This window comes from Convolutriloba macropyga, chromosome 6, assembly GCF_964194025.1.
Source record: "Convolutriloba macropyga chromosome 6, txConMacr16.3, whole genome shotgun sequence".
NCBI classification, from domain to species: Eukaryota; Metazoa; Xenacoelomorpha; order Acoela; family Convolutidae; genus Convolutriloba; species Convolutriloba macropyga.
The window spans coordinates 70,554,421-70,575,379 of NC_134473.1; the positions used below are offsets into that span (position 1 = coordinate 70,554,421).

General features: G+C 37.5%; 2 protein-coding genes across 3 annotated transcripts; one reads left to right on the plus strand and one right to left on the minus strand.

The window, feature by feature from the left end:
- Nucleotides 1–5,728: 5,728 nt before the first annotated feature.
- On the plus strand, nt 5,729–10,175 carry LOC142341169 (uncharacterized). Of its 2 annotated transcripts, XM_075392071.1 has the most exons (3): nt 5,729–6,078; nt 8,888–9,198; nt 9,867–10,175. In XM_075392071.1, exons 1-3 carry the CDS (start codon nt 5,784–5,786, stop codon nt 9,906–9,908), a joined length of 648 nt encoding a protein of 215 aa, XP_075248186.1. In that variant the 5' UTR covers nt 5,729–5,783; the 3' UTR covers nt 9,909–10,175. The 2 variants fall into 2 exon arrangements, with proteins under 2 accessions (XP_075248186.1, XP_075248185.1); XM_075392070.1 differs by lacking the exon at nt 9,867–10,175 and having other exon boundaries at nt 8,888–9,521.
- Nucleotides 10,176–11,474: 1,299 nt separating this feature from the next.
- LOC142341391 (uncharacterized) lies at nt 11,475–17,035 on the minus strand. Its single transcript, XM_075392319.1, has 6 exons — nt 16,057–17,035; nt 14,350–15,288; nt 13,701–14,182; nt 13,061–13,658; nt 12,600–12,739; nt 11,475–12,071 (listed from the first exon to the last, which is right to left on the minus strand). Exons 1-6 carry the CDS (start codon nt 17,033–17,035, stop codon nt 11,475–11,477), a joined length of 3,735 nt encoding a protein of 1,244 aa, XP_075248434.1.
- Between the last annotated feature and the right edge of the window lie 3,924 nt (nt 17,036–20,959).

Here is a 20,959-nt window from a genome sequence, read left to right on the forward strand (position 1 = left end):
ATTTTTAAAATATATTTGCAATTTTTTCAAGTTTTTTTTCTAAATTTTTTCTTTTTTATATTTTTTCCGGCACCAGGGTCCTAGGGACCTCATCCAAGGCTTGATGATAACCTAATGCATAGTTTCTAGAGTCAATGGAATGGTTATCAGTATTTTAATGACTCCAGCTCAGCAATTTTTTGATAAAATTTAATTTTCAAATTTTTATCATGTTCCAAGTTCATGGATCTCGATGACCCAGGAAACTATTTAAAGCTTAAAATAGGGATACTGGATAGTCTCTTGAGACAATGGAATGTTTTTGAATATTTTAATACTTTGAATTTTAGTAGGAGTTTAGCAATCATTACTGGCCAACGAAGCTTTTCAAGTCTTTTAGATGGATTCCCTGACATAACTTCAGAGACAAAAAATAGTTTTGAACATTTTCACTGCAAAATAAATTTTTAAAATATCAGATTTTTATTTGATTTTTTTTACTAAAAAGACTAGAAAACTAAAAGTTTTTGTCAAATCAAGATAAAACTGGTCCCACTAAAGCGTGGCTAGCTGTTGATGAAGTCAACCGCTCGCTGGTCGTTTGAGAGCAATTCGCCCGACGTTAGTCGGTTATGTTTATCATTTTTTGCTAAAACTTGCATTTTTAAGATTTTGGAAAATTTTTAGTCGGTTTTTAGGTTTCTCTAGTCTAAAGAGCCGAGAAACCTCCTCTAGGGTGTGAAATTATGTTACTTTTTAGTTTCTAAATGTAATGGATTGTTTTTCAAGAATTCAACACCACGAATGTTAGCATTTTTTTTTTCAAAATTTGCTTCTCATTATTCAGATTTCAGCCCAACAGAAATTTTCCGTTAGGGTTTGATAATAGGTTATTGAAAATTTTTTCTGGCCATTGATTAAATACAAATTTTTTATCACAAATTTTGGCGGTTTTTTATGCAACTTTTTAATTTTTTTCAAGTTTTAAAATTTTTTGTCATTTTTTTGTTTTTCCAATCTCAAGAGCCACAAAACCTCCTAAGGTTTAATTATAGGTTACTGTATTTCTTCTAGATATAATGGAATATTTCTCAAGATTTTAATATCAGCGGTTTTAAAAAAAAATATTTGCAATTTTTTCAAGTTTTTTAATCCCTTCGGATTTTTTTTATCATTTTTTTCCGTGACCAGGGTCCTAGGGACCTCCTCCAAGGCGTCATGATAAGCTGTCGCATAGTTTCTAGAGTTACTGGAATGGTTATCATTTTTTTAATGACTGCAGCTTTAGTTTTTTTTGATAAATTTTTTTTCAAATTTTCCGAAAATTATCAATTTTATGGATCTCTATGAGCCAGTAGAACTATTTAAAGCTTGAAATAGGGATACTGGATTGTCTCCTGAGACAATGAAATGGTTTTGAAGATTTTAATATCTTGAATTTCATCAGGATTTTATAATGTGCGATTGTTTTCAAAAATTTTGAATGTTTTTGTCTAGTTTAACGATCACTACTGGCAAACAAAATTTTTCAATTCTGCAGATGGATTTCTTGACATAAATCTAGAGAGAAAAGAGTAGTTTTGAACATTTTTACTGCGAAGTCTGGAAGCTGTTCTTTTAAATTTGCAGTATTTTGCAAATTTTTAAATTATCAGTTTTTTGGATTTGTTTACTAACAAAGCTTGAAAACTAAAAGTTGAATCAAGCTAACGCTAGCCTCTCTGAATCGTGGCTAGCTACTGACGAAGCCAACTAATCGCCGGTCGTTTGAGAGCAATTCGCTTGACCTAAGTCGGTTATGTTTAATAGCCGCGAAGCGGTAGCTGGTGATACTATTGGCCTTCTCTTAGTTTTTATAATTCAAAGAATTTGAATTGTATTGGGGCAGTCTTTTTTTACGACTCGAAGAGGAGTATCAGTGGAGCGTCTTTTTTGCCGGTAATGCTGTTGGAGTCTTTAAAACAGGAAATGAGAGAGCGAGAAAAGAAGTTTGAACTCAAATTTCTCTGTCAAAGATGTTTCTATCGTTTACCCAAACTAGTATAAGTGCGTTTGAAAGTTTTTTGACCATGTGAATCAAAAAAATTATTTTTTAGATTCAGTTTGAGCTGATTTTACTTACCATTTTGCCATGTACGCTTTCTTGCAGTTTTTTTTCATTTTTAGCATTTGGGGAGTTCAGTGATTCAAATTAGTTGTGTTAGGGGGCTTGGTTAGGTTTCTATATAATAGTTATTGATTTCGAGTTGTATTTTTAAAGATGATTAAGTGAACTTAGCGATTTTTGGTCTTTTTTTAGTAAGTTTGTTGAACATTTTTGCTCGTTTTAAACTTCTCGCTATATTTTTTCTTGTTCAATATTTCGTTTGGAGCTATTTTGTAGGTTTTATTCCCCAAGGTGCCATTGCAGGTCAGAGAGGGCACTTTTCACTGATATAAATAGTACAAATTTCTGAATTTGTTCGGGTTCTTTTATTCGTTCTTCGAATTTTTTTGTTGTTTGATAGCTTTGCTAGGTGGATTGATAAGTGCCTGAACAGAAGCAGTAGTAAAATTTATGCTCCAAATAATTGCGGAGAGACAGCTTTTTAGCATTTTCTGGATTCTTTTGTTCATTTTTCAACTGTTTTGGTAGAAAATTTACTTGGTCCTTCATTTCTTTTCCCTTTCCTCGGTTTTCTCTGCGAACTATTTTTTTTCGCTTTTTTAACAGCCGCGTCCTCAATTCTAGGCGGCTATTTTAGCGCTCTTAATTTTTTTACTTCGTCTAACAGATTTTTGTTTTGTTTTACCGTGACTTCTTGGAATTGACTTTTTCAATGACTTACCTCACTCAAAAAAATAACTTCTGAGATTACTTATGAAACTTTAAATTTTATGAACATTTACTTATTAAAGGTCAATAGTGTGCATCTAAGTAGTGCCAAACATATGCCCTAATTCTTGAATATTAGAGTCTTGAGTTTTTGATTTCGAATATTAATTTTGGGATCTTTTCCGTTTGTGCCCCCCCCCCCAAATATTGCACGTGCTTCTCGGGGGTACAAATAATATGCGCCAACTAAGCTGAGGGGGGACAAACGGAAAAGATCCTAATTTTAAAAAGCCCTATTAGGGATTTCTCCTTATAGAGCTTATGTGTCTCATAAAATGACAGTCCGAAGCTAACCCAAAAAGTCTAGTGGTCTATTAAAGGACTGGTGGTAGATATGTCTATTTTATTTCTATAGTTGTTTCAATTCATGTAACGCCACAAGCGTCTATCGCGGCTATTTTCCGGCAATCTGCCGTTTATGTTTGTCTATTGCAGTCGTTTATTAAATGAGAACGAACTTTGTCGAAACGTTTTTGCGAAAGAGCGAGTGGTTTTGTGGCGTAGAGTTTTTTCGATCTAATTTAAAAGTGGAGTGAGAAACAGGTGTTTGAACGAAAATTCGCTTTCTGGCTAATGGTTTTTTTGTTCTTATTCGTCATTTTGACATTGATTTTTTTTATTTTGATTTTTTGATCTGTTTATGTTCTAAATGGTTTTACCTATTCATTCTTAGTCCATTCTGGGTCAAGTTTTTTTGTTTAGTCAATGGAAATTCTTTGTGTCAGGGACGCCCTTCTATGTTTTTTATTTCATCAAGTTTTTTGATACGACCATATGACGTCACAATCACTGGAAATCTGCTATTGGTTCGTTCGTTCATGCGTGACGTCTTTTCCACTCTTAGTGGAGTGATTCATTCAAGTGATTAAGTATTTGGTCACATGTGACTTACCGCACTCTCAAAAATGACTTCCTCACTCACAAATTGCTTTAGACTTTTTTTTTGCTTTAGTTCAAGGCGATAAGTTCAAGTGAGTGTATGTTACTCTAATTGAAGGTTTTTCAGGAGAAGCTAATGGAAGAAGCAATAAATTATACAAGTTCTTAATCAAACCATAACATCGCTATAGCAGCATTTATTGAAAAGGAATTTTTATGCAGATCTTCGAAGCTATCGCGGCTATCTGCCTGCTATGTTTTTTTAAAATATTTTAATAGCTTTATATTTGTAGATCAGTTTTGTCTTCAATTTGCAAAGGTCATAACGATTTGACAAAAATCGGTTGTCAAAAACTGCTGCCAAATAAAATTTGAAAAAGTTGTTGCATAGGGTGACTATTTGCATACATTGGTTGTTGAAAAAAATTCTGCTGATGTTGAAAAAGCACTTGATTCTTCTAAGGGCCTTTTTTTTTAATTTGTTGCACTGTTTTGGTTACTGTCGAGTTGGATTCAACAAACCTGTTGTGGTTTATATTTGTAAAATTTGCAGCTGCTTTTAAAGATTGCCTGAGAAAGGTCACTGGGTTTAGTTGTTAGTAGCCGCCGTCAGCCTCTCAACGGCTATTATTTAGGTGCTCTCCTTTTTTCACAATTCAAAAGAATTTGAATTGTATTGGGGCGCTGTCTGTTTTACGCTATTAGAGGAGTATTGGTGTAGCATCTTTTTTGATCGATATTTTTTCGTGCATTCAAAGCAGGATGTATAAATCCATGCCGCACGTGAAAACTAAGTTTTTGGGTCAAACGGCTGAACGAATTGAAGAGCAGAGAGAAGAAAGAGTGGTTGTTTTGTTCATGTCGGTTTTGAAAGAGCGAGAAAACTAGGTCTGAAAAATTTTTTCTCAATAAGCGAGTGAATTGTTTGATAACGTGCTGCTTTTTGTTGCAAACTACTTTTCATACAAGGTCTTAAATGTTTTTTTAATAATTTTTTCCGGAGTCCCAACTGAATTTTATCAGATGCTATATCAGTCTTTGTCAGTTGGCTTTCTGTTGATATTTTTCCTGTTATCATTTAAGGTTAGTTTTTTAGGCAGTTCAATTGATCAGTGAGGATGATAGACTTCAAGTCTTTGGTAGACTTCAAGTCTCGGATATGTTTTACGATCTGTTCACACATTTTCATGATCGGATCTTTTCCGTTTGTGCCCCCCCAGTACGTTATGCGCCCCCCAGTTACAGAGCACGTGCCATTACATAGTAAATTACTATGTAAAAATATTGCACGTGCGTCTGGGGGGTGCAAATAATATGCGCCCACTAAGCTGGGGGGGGGGGGGGGGGGGCACAAACGGAAAAGATCCTCATGATCTTTGAAGTCAAATTCGAGTGATGATTTTCGTTACGCCAAAACAGGAAGTGGAGCGGAAATGCGAGTGCTTTTGCGGCTTGATTTTTTTCGCTCCAATTTAAAGTAGAGTAAGAAAATTGAGTTTTGGACAAAAATTAGTTTTCTCGCGAGTGTTTTTTGTTCACATGCGGCTTTTTGACTTTGATTTTTAATGTTTTTTTTTTTCATTTATTTATCTGGGGGGGGGGGGGGGCAAATATTATGCAATATACGCCCACTAAGCGGGGGCGAAAACGGAGAAGATCCGAACTTTGTCGACAACATTCATTTCTGTCCACTAAATGTTCGAGAGGATTTTTTTTCAAAATGAAGAATGTAGCGATCCCGGAAACTGCACCATTCGGTTTTTGTGCATATGAATCTGATACTTTTGGCATTAGCATTTGACAGTGAACAGTGGGTGGTGTTTTTTAACAAAGTCGATTTCATTAACAAAGTTGATTTTGGTTCCGTAAGAGCATAAAGTTGACGTTTATTTTTGCTTCTTATCAAACTGTAGAGAATAACGGAGGCTATGGAGTGAATTTGATATGGTGGAAGCCATTAGCATACCTTCCTAACTATACTACGTTTTCAGGAAAAATGACAACTTGCAAAGTTATTTCTATTTCTACATTGAGCTGAGGTTTTGCAACAATGGGATCAAGTCCGCAAAGTGACGCTACAATCGTGGCATTGGATAAGATGCCTTGCGCTTTGGATACATGTGTACCAAGTCCGTTTGTATCAAAATTTTCCCAAAGCACTGCTGATAAGGTGCTCTCAATGCGCAGTAGTGGTCAGGACGCTTCCACAGATTCTAAAATGAATGCAAAAATTGTGCTCCTGGGTGATGCTGCAGTTGGGAAGACGTGCCTATTTTACAGGATATTCAGAAACGAGTTCACTGATTTGTACAAAACCACCATTGGAGTAGATTTTTGTCTACTAGGTTGGTTAACTTGATAACTTTTAATTGCGCGCGAACGAAGTTTAAAGCAATTGTCGTAGTCCAGTGTGTTGTTCTTGTGCAAAATTTTGCTTGACAGTTTTCTTCTAGAAAAGTTGAGTCATTTGACTATATGAAACGGTATATACTGGTATCTGGGGTTGAAAGAAAAAAAAGTTATTGGTACTTATTACAATATTTTCTGCTTCAATATGTGCTGCTTCTAATTATTTAAAAAGCCTTTCTGATGTTTTGTCACTGGTTGTTTTTTAGTGCAGAATGTCGCCTGAAAGTTTTATGGCTCAACCGTGGGTGTTGCAGCCCATTATTTAAATAAAACGATGTTGCAGACAAACCGAAATTTTCGATGATGCAGACGTGAGGCCACTAAAGATTACTAAAAACCAGTTGAGAATGCTTTAGTTTTACTGAATTCTAGAGCAATTTTGTCGGCTTTTGTTTATCGCAAACTAACAAAAGGGCCAATAAATTGAAAAATGTTGTATTTGGTTATTGGCCCCTCTCATCTTCTCGGCTGGCTATTATAGCGGCCCTTTTTTTACTGGAAGAGGAGTATCGGAGAGCAGTATATTTAGTCAATTTTTTGGATTGGTTTTGAAGCGAATTTCAGCGATTTTTTGCCTTCTGTTTTGTTTTACTGCCTTAAGTTGGCATTCGAAACATTTTTTTAGGGAGTTGTTAGATATCAAGTGATTACAATTGTGTTCGCATAAAACATTTTTTTAAATGAGAAGTATGACAAAGAATCGAGAAATTTCAATTTTTTTTATTTTTTCACTTTCATTTTTCTGTAATCTTAGACCAGTTTCCTAGTCTCTCGTAACTTTCTCATTGTTTTGGTAGCATTTCAATGCCATTAAATGCTTAAAGGAATTTTTCTTTTGGCTTTATGTCTGAGGTTTGCTGATCTTGTACACTAGTTTTTAGTTTTTCAGTCAGTTTTTTGAATTGTATTTCAGGACTTGGCCTGGTATGTTTTATTTCCTTCGTCGAATAAAAATTTGTTTGGCTTTAACGTATTTCACTGCTTGTTCAATTATTTGCGTGAAATATTGTTGACTTCTCTAGACTTATCTTCTTTGTAGCTCATTCTACTCAAAGCGCTGTCAAACAGCAGGTGCTCAGCGAAGCAATCTTAAGTGAACGGAGTCAATACCGGAAAACATTCAAGAATACCAAAAAATGAATTCAGAAACGGGATAAACCCATAAAGCCCAGTTTTAGATGCTCCGTACCTCAATTTTTTCTTTGCAGTCTCAGTTACCATCTCTAAAGCTTAATGGTTTTGATACTAGCTACTGTATCCCCCTCATTAAGAAACAGGGTTATGTCCAATTACGAATTGACATCAATATTTTGCACTTAAACTATGTTTTTGTACAAAAATGATTGTACAAATTTGTATAGAAATCAATAGCGGGTATTTTCCCGCAATTTACCGTGCATTAAAAAAATTTTTTTCACTGCTAGCCAAAAAAATTTGATTATCAATTTCTTGTTCAATTTCAGCTTTTTTTATTGAATTGCGGCGGCGGTTTGGTTTGTCAAGATTTTCTAAATTAATATTTTTTAATTCGTGATATTGTTTGCATTTATAATTTTTTATGTTGTCAGCCAAAGTTGTTAGCCTTCAATAGCCTTTGTCATAATTTCTGCAAGTTATACGTGCTTATTAAGTTATTAAAGAATAATATTGCCTATCTGTAAGAAGCGTGGTTTTTAAAGTTGCTTGAATTGTGATAGAAGACTTGTGTAATGTTTGCCTCACTCTATCAGCTGTTTGGTAATTGCTCTCGAATGAGAAGCAATTATTGTAAACACGTGTTTTTTTCGCCTGACTGTTCTGAGCTTTTATTCTAGAATGATCTTTGACTTCACAAGTGATTTTTTCACGCACTTCTTGATTTTTGAGTGACTTCAATTGCTCTCACTCCGAAATAAAGTTTTTTGGTCAAACAAACCCAATAGTTAGAGACTCGTTGACAAGGGCCTGAATACCGGGTGGTTAATACCTCCGTCGAGGTGGCGGAATCGGACTCAGGAGGTCGGGGTTCGAATCCTACAGTCGGCTGAGGTTTTCGCACCCATAAAGAAAATTTTATCTAGGCTACAGCCCCTGAATTGAATGGCGCCGCCTGTCATTCGAGAGCAATTTTTCCGACCTTAACCGGTTTATATTTTTTGCATCCTTTTCTTCCTCAAGTGGTTATATCAACTGGTCAGGGGTGGGCGATAATATCAATTAAACAAATGTTCCGGATGATTGTTGGTCATTTCTATAGCTAGCAAATTGTACTGTCTATGAGAATTAGTTCTGGCTATCAATTTTAATTACAATTGCACGGATTTTGCGCGCACTTTTAAGTGCTCTTAGAACTCGCGTTTTTGTTAACTGCTCTGAAACGAAGTTGTAGCAATTATATTAATGATTTTGGTCTCTTTTATGAATTTTTTGTACTACCAGCTTTTCGTTTGATAATTACGTCTGGCTTTTCGTCCTCCAAAACGGGATAAGTAGTTAAAGCCCTGAGGGCACTAAGTCGCTAAACAGTTCTCTTAGAACCTTGCGCATTACTAGACTCTTTTACGATTCACCGAAAATGTTGGTGAGACAAATTCATATTGTCATATTGACCCCCCCCTCTCGTCCACTGACCTCTACCTTGTTTTACCCGTATCCCCTGTCATTTGAAACGCTATATTGAGCGTTGAAGTAGCTACAAGTAAAACGAAGTAATTTTTAATGTGTTTGATCGATAAACCTTTGAAATGTAGCTATTGCTCATTATAGATTACCTCATCCTTTCGGTGCCGTTCAGACTTCAGTTATGGGACACAGCCGGATCTGAGAGATTCAAAGCCCTGACCTACGGATACTATAGAGGTGCTCAAGTTGTCATTTTGACCTTCGACGTCAACAATTTGAACCCAGTGCAATCATTACGCAATTGGCATTCGGAAGTTTCCTCAATGATGGAGTTACATAACAATCAATCTAGTCCAATGTTTTTCGTGGTCGGCACCAAAGTTGATTTAATCCAAGGAGTTCAAGATTCTATTTCAGCATCTGCCAATTTTAAGCTGCAAGAATTGGAAAAGAAAGTAAAAGATTTTTGCATTGAAATCGGCGCTGAGTTATGGCTAACTTCTTCTAAATGCAACATCAACGTTGATTTGTTTTTCAATAGAATTGCTGCTTTGTTGTTCAATGATTTGATGAGTCAGGAAATTACTGATAAGGAAAGAGATTTTGAGGTTGAGAATGGCGATGCTACTGAAATTGGTTCGAGGCCCGGTAGTGGAAAGATTCGGCTGAAACCGGACGCTAATTTGAGAGGAACTCTAACTAGACAACAAATTTCAAATCGGTCTTGTTGTGGCAGATAACTTGGTTCTATATACTTTTAATCACCTCGAGTTTCGATTAAAACAGTCGCATAAGTTACCGATAGAATAAATTGGTAACGCTCGATGAATACGATGAAAATTTGAAACTTATAAAACTCTGCTTTAGGGTTAGGTTACTTTTTTCCGCCATTCTTTTCTCCAATGTTGCTATATGAAGAGTGCCGAGGAGAAAATTGACTACTGAGTTGCCTAAATTATGCAACTGTTGCAATCGCAACGAGAGTTGGTTAAAAACGGTTGCTATTGCCCTTTTGAAGTTATTCAACAAGTCGGCTGCGCCTCAGATTTTGATTACTTCTCGATGGCGATAACAACCGTGTCGCATTTTTCAGTAAAACAAATCTTAATTTTGATTCTTTCAGGTCTATCAAGTTGTTGCTGCGGTCTCAAAATCGAGGTCATGAAAGTTAATGAGAGCTTTGAACATCAAATTAACTTTGCTCGGCTAGGTCTCACCTTTAATGTACGTTTTATATATCAGCAAGCTCTGTTAATCAGTAAAGATTGTTATTTTAATCTTTGTGCAATATTGTATTGTGTACATATATGTAAATGTGTAAATATTTTAACACTTGAATTCTTCACCTTTGCATTCTATCTGCTGTCTTCACAATATCTACATTTTCTACTTTTCGCTGTTATCTGCCATTATGAATTAAAATTATCAATTATTGGGTATTTTGAATGACAACAATACCACTAGCTCGTGTCATTGATGTTGCAGCTTTTTGCATTACAGGCTTATTGCTCCCTGTGAAGCGAAACTTGATACACCTTGATAAGACATGCATGATCTTGACATCTCTTGCAAAACTTGAAACATCTTGTCAAGAACATAAAGACCAACGTTACTTTGTAAATCTTGATAAGATCTTGGCAAGATTTTAAATTTCGTGAAAGCTCTTGACAAAATCTTGGTAAATCTTGATGTCACTTTTTATCATTTAAAAGTGCTCTTTGTTATCTCGACAATGTTTTAGTATGTTTTTTTATCAAGGCATATCAAGTTTCGATTAACTGGGTTTCCACTCCATGGAATTGTGGGGAAACGTTGACATTCGGCCTCTATTTATTCGGTCAGTTTTCACCCATCAATATCTATTGCGCATAACAATCAACCTGGTATCATTCAAAAGTTCTTGATAAAGTTAAACGAGCGGTGAATATTTTCCAAAATTAAAAGTTTCGACAAAAGACTAAAAATTTTGTGCGTGTTTTATGTTGCTCGCCTACTCTCTTATATTTGCTTAAGCGATTGTTGGTTTGACTTCGCTTTATTTAGGCACAGAACTTGTTTTCTTTTTAACGGAAAAACATATAATCATCATTCGGCAACAATCATGTTATCTCAATGTTCAATTTTGGCGTAGTAAACTTCAACCCTTGTTATCAAAACATCTTAATTTGGGTTATCGTTCGAAAGTGCTATTAAAAAATGTTAATTGTTATTTTGATTTAGATTAAATATTTAGTTTCCTTGGATTGCGAGTGTTTTGCATGATTGTATTTTGTGTTGTGAGGCTCTTGTCGAAAGTCACTTCCGTTCGTTTTCGACAAAAAGAAGTCATGTCAGTGACATCCTCGGCCCCAACTGTAGGATCACGAACTGTTGCTGTACTGTATGATATCGGTGTAAAATCAGCAAGATAAGACAAGATAAGATAATCGATCGCAAATATAATAATTGGAAAAGGAAGTTTGGGAGGAACCAAAGTTATGGGCGACTGAAAGGGGGACAAACTAAATTGAGCAAACGAATATCCCAAAAAAAGTTTGACACGCAAAAGGACTGCAAATATGGTAACAATGCTTGACTAATGATCGCAAAAATTAGACATTTGATGTGAAACGTTGCAATAATGTAACTTGTTGCATCAACTTTTGGAGACGACTTGACTTAAAATTCTATGCCTTTTCCTATTGACAACTAAAGTATACATCTGCTCGTGAGAACGAGAACACAAAATAATTCATTTGTTTTTTAAGACTTTGCTTAGTTTGATGACTGGTCTTACTTTCTCACCATGTGGAGTTCTCAGTTTCACGGAGCGTACTACACCATCTGAACCGGGGTAAATTTCTATAACTTTTGCAAGAGGCCAGAGACCTCGTGGCGTGAAGTCTTCAAGTAGCCAAACCAAATCATTTACCTTGAGGTTTTCAGAAGTTTTGTTCCACTTCGACCTTGTCTGTTGATTAGGGATGTATTCGCGAAGAAATCTATTCCAAAAGTGCGAGGCTAGTTCTTGAGCAGATTTCCATGACCTGGACACGGTGACTTTTTGCGATTCGAAGAGACCAGGAGGGTAGTTAAGTGACGCTCTTCCGAGTAAAAAGTGGTTAGGCGTGAGAGGCAGAGGATCGTTAATTTCACTCGGGACATTAGTTAGAGGTCTAGAATTCATATTGGATTCAATCTCACATACCAGTGTCCACAAAATATCATCTGAGAGGGTTCTTGACCCAATTACTTTGTATAGAGATAACTTGAATATCTGCACTAGGCGTTCCCAACTTCCACCGAAGTGTGGAGCCGCCGGAGGGTTAAACACCCACTCAATTTCGACCTGCATCAGATGCAAGTGACTTGAAAAGTCTTGGGAATTTCTAAGGCTTGCAATACTGGATTGCAAAGAGTTATTTGATCCAACAAAAGATTTTCCACAATCGGAAAAGAACTTTTTTGGTTTTCCTCTACGGCTTATAAAGCGACGGATGCAATTGATTGTTGAATCTGTTGTCAAGTCAACGGCAACTTCTAGATGGACAGCGCGTACTACTAAGCACGTGAAGAGGAGTATGTATCTAGTCCTGTTTCTTCCATGTTCTTTAACTGGAAAGGGTCCTACGAAGTCTAAGCCTGTGGTTTGGAAACCGTGATGATTTTCTCTTGGTAGTCTGAACTCTGGGAGGTCAGCCATTTGGGGGGCAGCTACTTCTTGGATCATACGTCTGCATGGAATACATTGTCTAACTGTTTGTTTGACTACCGCCCTGCACCTAAAAATCCAATAGAGTTCCATTAATAAACTTCTAGTTTGTTCTGTGCCACAATGCATGTTTGTTTGGTGAAAATGTTTTATCAGTAGTCTAACACTCTGATTATTTCCATCTAGGATCAACGGGAAGCGCGCAGTTTCTAGTCTCAATGCTTTAGACAATCGTCCTCGAGCACGCAAGTGCTGGTTATGATCGACGTATGGTGATAAAGAGACAATTCTACTGGTAGATGATACTGCAATACCTTTTCTTAAGTTCGAAATTTCCAATTTAAAATCTTGATTTTGGGAACTTTTTATCAAGTAATTGTAAGCTTTTGTATAATGTGCTAGTAACAACTTGGATTCCTTTTTCCGGCATTTATCTGCAAACAAAAAGCAAAGCGCTGCAACTCTAAGTAAACGATTCCAGTTGCTGAAACGCGATATGTCAATTTGGCATTTGAGTTCTTTTCTTGGATCTGCCATTATAATTTTAACATGTTGAGCAGAGAGTAAATCTTGTTTCGGCCACGTGTTTTTATTTTGACACAAAAAGGATGGACCTAATAGCCAACGTGAGTTGACATTCATTTGGTGAACGTTGTAGCCTCGGGTACCATCGTCAGCGGGATTTCTGGTAGACGAAATGTAGAACCAATCTTGGGCGGAGGAAACGTCTAAAATTTTGGCTAGTCTGTTAGCAATGAAGATTCGATGGCGAATCTCAGGAGTCCGTAGCCAATACAAAACGGTCGTGCTATCAGACCAAAAAACTTGTTTATGGATTTCAATATCCATCTCATCTCTGACAAATTGCGCTAGTTGAGCACCATATAACGCAGCCTGTAGTTCCAAATTAGGAATCGTCATCCGTTTTATTGGCGCAACTCTTGCTTTACCGATCACAAATGCGACTGAGACGGATTCGTCAATGTGTTCAATTCGTAGATAACTGACTGCTGATAATGCTAACTCGGATGCATCTGTGAACGTGTGTAGTTCAATCGATGAAATCGGTATCTCGTTTAACAGTTTGCGAGGAAGATGTACATCCTTGAAAGACGAAAGTTCTTTTTTCAGATTCTCGAAATCAGAATTCTCATCCAGTTGTAATGGCTTGTCCCATTTTGGACCGTGGTTCCATGCTGCTTGGAGAAAAGGGGGCGATAATTCCTAAGGGATCAAAGATGGAAGCAACAAAACGAAGTAATTTACGCTGACTCGTTTTTCATCAAGTTTGATCTTATGGAACAATTTTTGCTCTATAACAAATGTATCGGCTTCTGGAAACCAGGACAAACCAAGAACCTTTTGACTTTGTGGTGCGGATGTTTCTGGATTAAGTCGGATATCCGGGTTCAGCAGGTCAAGAACTTGTTGACTATTTGAATTCCACTTTGTCAGATTGAAACCACCAGTAGCAAGAACCTTGCGAGTCTCATGGACAATGTTTGAAGCTTCATTTGGACTCGATACGGCAACATACAAATCATCCATGTAAATGTTCCGCTCTATGACTTTTTGAACACTTGGATAAGTTTTTGCATTGTCCTGAGCAGATCTTCTGAGCGCGTAGGACGCTATGCAGGGTGAATCTGTTGCACCAAATATATGACTGGTGTATTCATAGGTTTCTATGCGTCCATTGTTCTTCCAGAGGAAGCGTAAGTAGGGTCGGTCTTTAGGGTCAACTTCACCTGCATGAACATTTGTTATATGTCTGCGCACAGCGCAATTCGATTCTCACGAAACCTCATAATGACACCAGTTAAATTGCTGAGCAAATCTGGCCCTTTCAGTAAATTAGAGTTGAGGGACTGAACCTGGAAAATGCTGGAGGCATTTGCAACTCTACGAACCTTACCAGGTTTATTTTCATTGGTCACTGGGTGATGAGGCAAAAAGGAGACATTATCTGTTAGAGATTCGGAATCATGAACTTTAACAACGTATCCTTTTTCCAAGTCTGCGTCCAGAGTAGCCTGGTACTTTTCCTTTAGTATCGGACTTTTTGAAAGCTTTTGATCTAATTGGTCAAGTTGTTTTAATGCTAACCATTTGTTGTTCGGAAGAAATGCAGCTTGCTTCCAGAGGAGACCTATTTGATAATGACCGTCAACAATTTTGGTCGTGGACTCTAAAATTTCAATCGCTCTTTTATCGTTTTCCGACAAAGCTTTTCGGGGCGATGCAATGCCCAAATTTTCCTCTTTCATCCAGTCTTGGACTAATTTGAAAAGAGAGTCGTCCATATTAGGGCAGTTTTGCACCTGAGTATACTGTACTTGTGTAGACTCATTGAGAACTAAATTCGTTTTACCGGCGCACGTCCAGCCTAATGGAGTTTCAACTCCCCATGGGGCGTTTTTTGGACCTTTTATAATTTGTTTATAGTTAATCAAGTCTAAGTTGTCAATGCCTATGATAATTGAGACATTGTTCCGTTCAAATTCAGGAAAATTTATATGACTGAGATGATCATAATTTTGGCACAAAGCGTTTAGTTGAGCTACATTCACTGCAGACATGTTCAAATCCGGTACTGCCATAACATCATTAAGCCTGACAGGCTCGATAGAGCTATCTATTGGCTTTATGTCAAAGCAAACTTTTGAGCAATCAACTTCCTTAGTCGTGTGATAACCGCTTATAGGCATTTTACCTGTCTTTTCGAGGTTAAGACCAAGTTCTTTTGCTGTTGATTTCAGAAGTAGACTTTGGCAGCTACCGTTGTCTAGGTATGCGTATGTTTTCACAGACTGGTTTCCATTTATCAGTTGAACTGCCACAAAAGCTACCTGGCCTGTGCCAACAAATTGCACTGGTTTAACGTTTGAGTTGCTTTTGTTCATAAAACTATCGTGCAGAAGTGTGTTATGTCTTTTGCCGCAGCCTTTTGAGCGGCAGACATTTTTTGAATTGCATTGATCTACATGATGATGTCCAAAACAATTGAAACAAAGCTTTTGTTTCATTACATGATCTTTCCGTTTCAGGGGACTCAGTGCTTGGAAATGTATGCATTTGTAGAGGTATTGGCAATTGTCCTTGTTCGGACAACTAACGCTTTCTTTCGTCTTAGACTGAATTTGCCCTTGTTCCCTGTTACTCAGAAATTGATGCTTTGGGTTCGGATTTTCAATAATTTTAGTAGAGTGCGACGTTTTCCAAGCCATTTTATGAACACCAATGTTTTGAGAAGATGGGAAATTTGAGTTTGTCGGTAAATCTCGGCATGCTTTCGCATAGTTTAGGAGCCACTCAGCAAGTGCGTTTAAAGATGGCTGTATCATGGTTTTTTCTTGGAGGTAACGGTTCCATTCGAGTCTGACTGGATTTGGTAATTTTGCTATGTTCATGTTGATTGTAGAGTGAAGATCATGTATAAAACCGAGTTGTTGAAAGGTGTCGACGAGCGTTAGAAGAAATGAGGAGTACTGTGTATAACTTTCCGGATTTGATAAGTTTGGGTTTCTAAAGTTTGACAATTTGTCAAGAAAAGCATTGACTATTCTCTTTGAATTGCCAAATTGTTCTTGCAGTCTTGATAGAGCTGCTGCGTATAAATCACCGTTGCAACCGTAGCCATCAACTAGTGCTTTAGCTTCACCCTTGAGCAGTGATTGCAAATGGATCATTTTTTCAGCTGAAGACATGGGTGACTGGTCGATAGTTGCTTTGAAAATGCTATACCATTTTATCCACTTCATTGGATCGCCGTTGAAGGTTTCTGCGTGCAGTTTCGGGACAGATTTTTGGAAGCACACTGACATTGAGCTGGTTGAACACTGGTTTGCACTTTCCGCGTTTAGAAGTCCTCGATGATCGAAGTTTTTGCTTGATGCGTTGCGATTTGTTTCAGGAAAAATACTCTGAGTGGGCCAATTGAAGGAATGTGCGTTAAGCAATGACGATGGAGCGGCGTTAGCATCAAATAGTAAGCTGCTGGGTGCAGAAAAACTAACATTGCTGTTCACAGCGGGCGCTGATGAACTAACTGCATATTGCTCCTGATTGCTGATATCAAGACCAGGTTGAACTGGGTTAGATAATTGGAAATTAGAGCTCTCCGGCGGACAATTCGGTCTTTTGATGGCACCAACACTGAGACTGAAGTCCTGTCCAGTATTTATCTGTGACTTCCCCTTGACGTATTTTTTGAAATTATTGATACACTTTTTAACTTCTATCTTAAGACGACTATGTTCGCGAGAACAATTGCTCTGATCTGATGGATCAATCAGGATTATTAATTGAGACACTACGGTTTCAAGTTTTCGCTGCTTCTCTTTTATCTCTTCAACTGTTTCCTGTAGTATGTCAACATCTTCTGATTCATCAATCGAGGAGTTTAGGTAGTCAAGGTGATAATGTATATCGTCCGTTATCATCATTTTGGAAGATTCGAGCATCTTCTGTTCTTGAAGTGTTTCTGGCTTTTCTTCAGAGAGGCTCTCTGTTGGAGCACTGGAACATTGGTGAAGATTTCCCAAGATAGTTGTTTCTCTCTGGTCGCTCTCGGAGTTAGCTGTTGACCGAGTGTCTACCATGACTAAAACGTAGACTGTTTTCTTTACTGTGCTGGAGAAAAGTTTTTGGTTTTTGGTTAATGCAACTCCCACCAGATAAGCAAAAACAAATTTAACTTCAAATTACTTACTGCTTGACAATTATCTTGTACAAATGTTTTCAAAGGGCTACTTACCAGCGCTATCTGGGTCTTTCTACATATACCAGTTACCTACCTGTTAAATGCCTACTTGTTACCTGCTACCTAACTGCTGAAACTTATACAAATTAAGTCTAATTAAGGATTGTTGATAATCCAACTAACTAACACTTGCTACCTACCTGCAAACTTATACCAAACTTACCTACCTAGAAGCTCCCTAATTTTACCTACCTAATACCTGCTACCTACCTGCTGCAATTTTTACCTACTTATACCTACCTGCAAACTTATACCAAACTTACCTACCTAGAAGCTCCCGAATTTTACCTACCTAATACCTGCTACCTAACTGCTGCAACTTGTACCTAATTATACCTAAGTTCTAATTACCGGTAACTCTGTTGCTGGATACTTGCAATCTGCCTGTAAGAGCTTTTACCAATAGGTCCACACCTATAAGGGAAATGCAGAAAGGTTGAGATAGTAATCAAGCTGGGTAGTAGACGAAAAGCAAAGTTAGCGTGAGTGGTATGGAAGAAAAGAGACCGGGGAGTTTGGGGCGGATAAAACCCCAAAACTGGAAAGCAAAGAAAGAGCGTGGGGTTGGGAAGGCAACCAACCTGTGGGGTTTGGGGTGGGTAAAAACCCCAAAAACCGAAAGCAAAGAAAGCGCGGGGGGTTGGGAAGGCAACCAACCTGGGGGGATTTGGGGCGGGTAAAACCCCAAAAACCGAAAGCAAAGAAAGCGCGGGGGGTTGGGAAGGCAACCAACCGGGGGGGATTTGGGGCGGGTAAAACCCCAAAACCGAAAGCAAAGAAAGCGCGGGGGTTTGGGGAGGCAACCAACCTGGGGGATTTGGGGCGGGTAAAACCCCAAAAACCGAAAGCAAAGAAAGCGCGGGGGGTTGGGAAGGCAACCAACCTGGGGGGATTTGGGGCGGGTAAAACCCCAAAAACCGAAAGCAAAGAAAGCGCGGGGGGTTGGGGAGGCAACCAACCTGGGGGGATTTGGGGCGGGTAAAACCCCAAAAACCGAAAGCAAAGAAAGCGCGGGGGGGGGGGGGTTGGGAAGGCAACCAACCTGGGGGGATTTGGGGCGGGTAAAACCCCAAAAACCGAAAGCAAAGAAAGCGCGGGGGGGGGGGGGTTGGTAAGGCAACCAACCTGGGGGATTTGGGGCGGGTAAAGCCCCAAAAACCGAAAGCAAAGAAAGCGCGGGGGTTGGTAAGGCAACCAACCTGGGGGGATTTGGGGCGGGTAAAACCCCAAAAACCGAAAGCAAAGAAAGCGCGGGGGGTTGGGAAGGCAACCAACCTGGGGGGATTTGGGGCGGGTAACACCCCAAAAACCAAGAACAGAGCGCGCGAGTAAATAATAAGATAAATTTTTAAAGACTGTCTTTTGGTCTTTTGAATCTGCTTTCAGTCTGTTGTGATGTTTTGCGAACCCTCTTGCTGTTACATTTGGACTGTTTTTGTAAAATTTCTAGATCTTTGGATACTGAAACATCAAAAAAAACTCATGGTGCAGATCAATTGTTTCCCATTTCAATCAATTTTTTAGAGCAATACTTAGCTTTTTCAGGGGTTGAATTCGTTGCCTGATGTGGTTGGGCGTCAAAATATGTTATCAAAACATCTTAATTTGGGTGGGGGTTATCGTTCGAAAGTGCTATTAAAAAATTTTGTTTGTTATTTTGATTTAGATTAAATAAATTAGTTTCCTTTGATTGCGAGTGTTTTGCATGATTGTATTTTGTGTTGTGAGGCTCTTGTCGAAAGTCACTTCCGTTCGTTTTCGACAAAAAGAAGTCATGTCAGTGACAACCCTCAACCAAAGAATCCTAATTTTCTTAGCTTTGTTTGTCATAGAACAGATATTTTGTTAATCGAAGTTCTTTACTGTATGTTTATTTTCGCAATTCTAACAACCGATGATTTGGGTGTTAAACTTACATTGCATGTTCTTGTTGGAAAAATTGTGAAAAAAATTAATTTGAAAATTTTTCACTCTCGGTATTCTTTCCTCTCCAAAATTTGGTACATCTGAAACAGAAGAGGTTGATACTTCACATGCAAAAAAGCATATTATCGATTGCATGTTTTGAAAGTATATTTCAATTTTACAAAAATCTGTTGGCAAAGTGTTCACAATTCTGTATTTCACTACATTGAATCAATAATTAAGTCGTTGAAATCATATGTATATATAATATTAGTTCTACATAGCCTGCTAGCCAAGAAAAATAGGGAGATTGCTTTGTTCTCATTTTCGAACAGAATTCGAAAAGGAGAAGAGGTTTTAATTTGAAATGATTTTGAGTAGCTTACTCGAATTAGTTTACCAGCGTCGAATATTAAAACCTTGAGACCATTTCTATTTAACAACGGGTAAATGTGAGCTAATTGTTTATTAGTTTCTTTTTTTATAATAGGTATAGCTTTTTTTCTCTAGCTTCCTCAAATTGCTTTGATTTTGTTTTTGTCTCATGTATTTTGCTTTGATATTGAGTTTTTGTACCTTGTTTTTATAAGTTGATCATTGTGCTAACGACCTATGAACTACTTGAATAAATCAGAATGTAGAATGAAAACCAAAGGCCGTGAAAGAAGGGAATGGAAAAGGAAAAGTGACAGTGTAACCTTTATTATGAAACATTGAGCTCTACCAGCCATTGAGATCAGCTTTTGTTTAAAAGTTGATTGAATACATTTTCACAAATTTTGAAACTTTTTCAATATATTCACTCAAACAAACAATTGCACAAAGTTTCAAAAGCAGTGAATATTGTAAACGCTAACATTATTTTTTTTAAATTCCGCGTCTTCGCTCGCAAAAATTTATCGGGAGAAACTTGCAATTTTATTGAAATAATATTTGTCTGACCTCACTAAAACTGAAATTTTCGAGCTTGCCTTCGTGATTTTAGCGTGTTAAATTGCCCTCATTCAGAATCTAAAACCTTTTACCTTAGTTGGTGACAGTTACAACTAGATGGAACGGGTGCCAAAATTGATTTTTTTTTTCAATATAAATTGTGTTGTTAAATTAGCTCTAAACGAAGAGAATCCACCAAGTTGTGCAATTTTTAATTGATCCCTACCCGCCGGGCGTTTGAGTCGGTTATGTTAATAGATTCCAAAAATAGTCAACGAAAGAGCGATAGTTTCCAAATTCGCGAGTTTCGTAAAAAATATATTGTTTTTGTCAGACGGTTCTCTGAAGTTATAGTTCTGCAAATTGTTACAGTGGTTTATTTGACACTTTAATGGGACACTACGTCAAAAATATAATGCTTCAAAGCATTATTGCAAAACTCGGCTAAACTTCAAACATATCATTTCAAACATTGAAAATTGACTGGATTGAAAATTATTGGTAATTGCAAAATAATTTAAGAGAATAGCAACTCAGGTAGTTCTGATGGCGGTGGTGTCCATGAGTTTTTTTGCAAAAAGATGGTAAAAGAAACTCCTTGTAAGTTTGACGTTAAGGTTTGCTTGAGAAAATTTCAACTCGAATGTTTGAAAAATCGATTGAAATGATCATTTAAATTTGCAAATGTTGATAAATTTGTAATAACGTCAGAGTGGCGTCTAATAAGTGCGCACGTTTGTTCAGAACTTCAAACTAATTAAACGAAAGAAATAGATCGTTTAACATAAAATAGCTGTTAATTACAGCTGGGTTATATATTGTGAAGTTACGGTTGAATTCGGAGTTAATGCTCATTTTGTCGTTTGTGTACCTTGTCGAAGATCTCCTGATTGTGGAGATCTCCTCATGTCGTCATCATGCTGTG

Coding starts and splice junctions, on each gene's coding strand:
- LOC142341391 (XM_075392319.1), bottom strand. CDS start 17,035: ATGGTAGACACTCGGTCAACAGCTAACTCCGAGAGCGACCAGAGAGAA. Junction 13,659..13,700: donor TTGATGAAAAACGAGTCAGC/GTAAATTACTTC, acceptor TTGATCCCTTAG/GAATTATCGCCCCCTTTTCT. Junction 12,740..13,060: donor CCAAATGAATGTCAACTCAC/GTTGGCTATTAG, acceptor AAGGTATTGCAG/TATCATCTACCAGTAGAATT.
- LOC142341169 (XM_075392070.1), top strand. CDS start 5,784: ATGGGATCAAGTCCGCAAAGTGACGCTACAATCGTGGCATTGGATAAG. Junction 6,079..8,887: donor AGTAGATTTTTGTCTACTAG/GTTGGTTAACTT, acceptor TGCTCATTATAG/ATTACCTCATCCTTTCGGTG.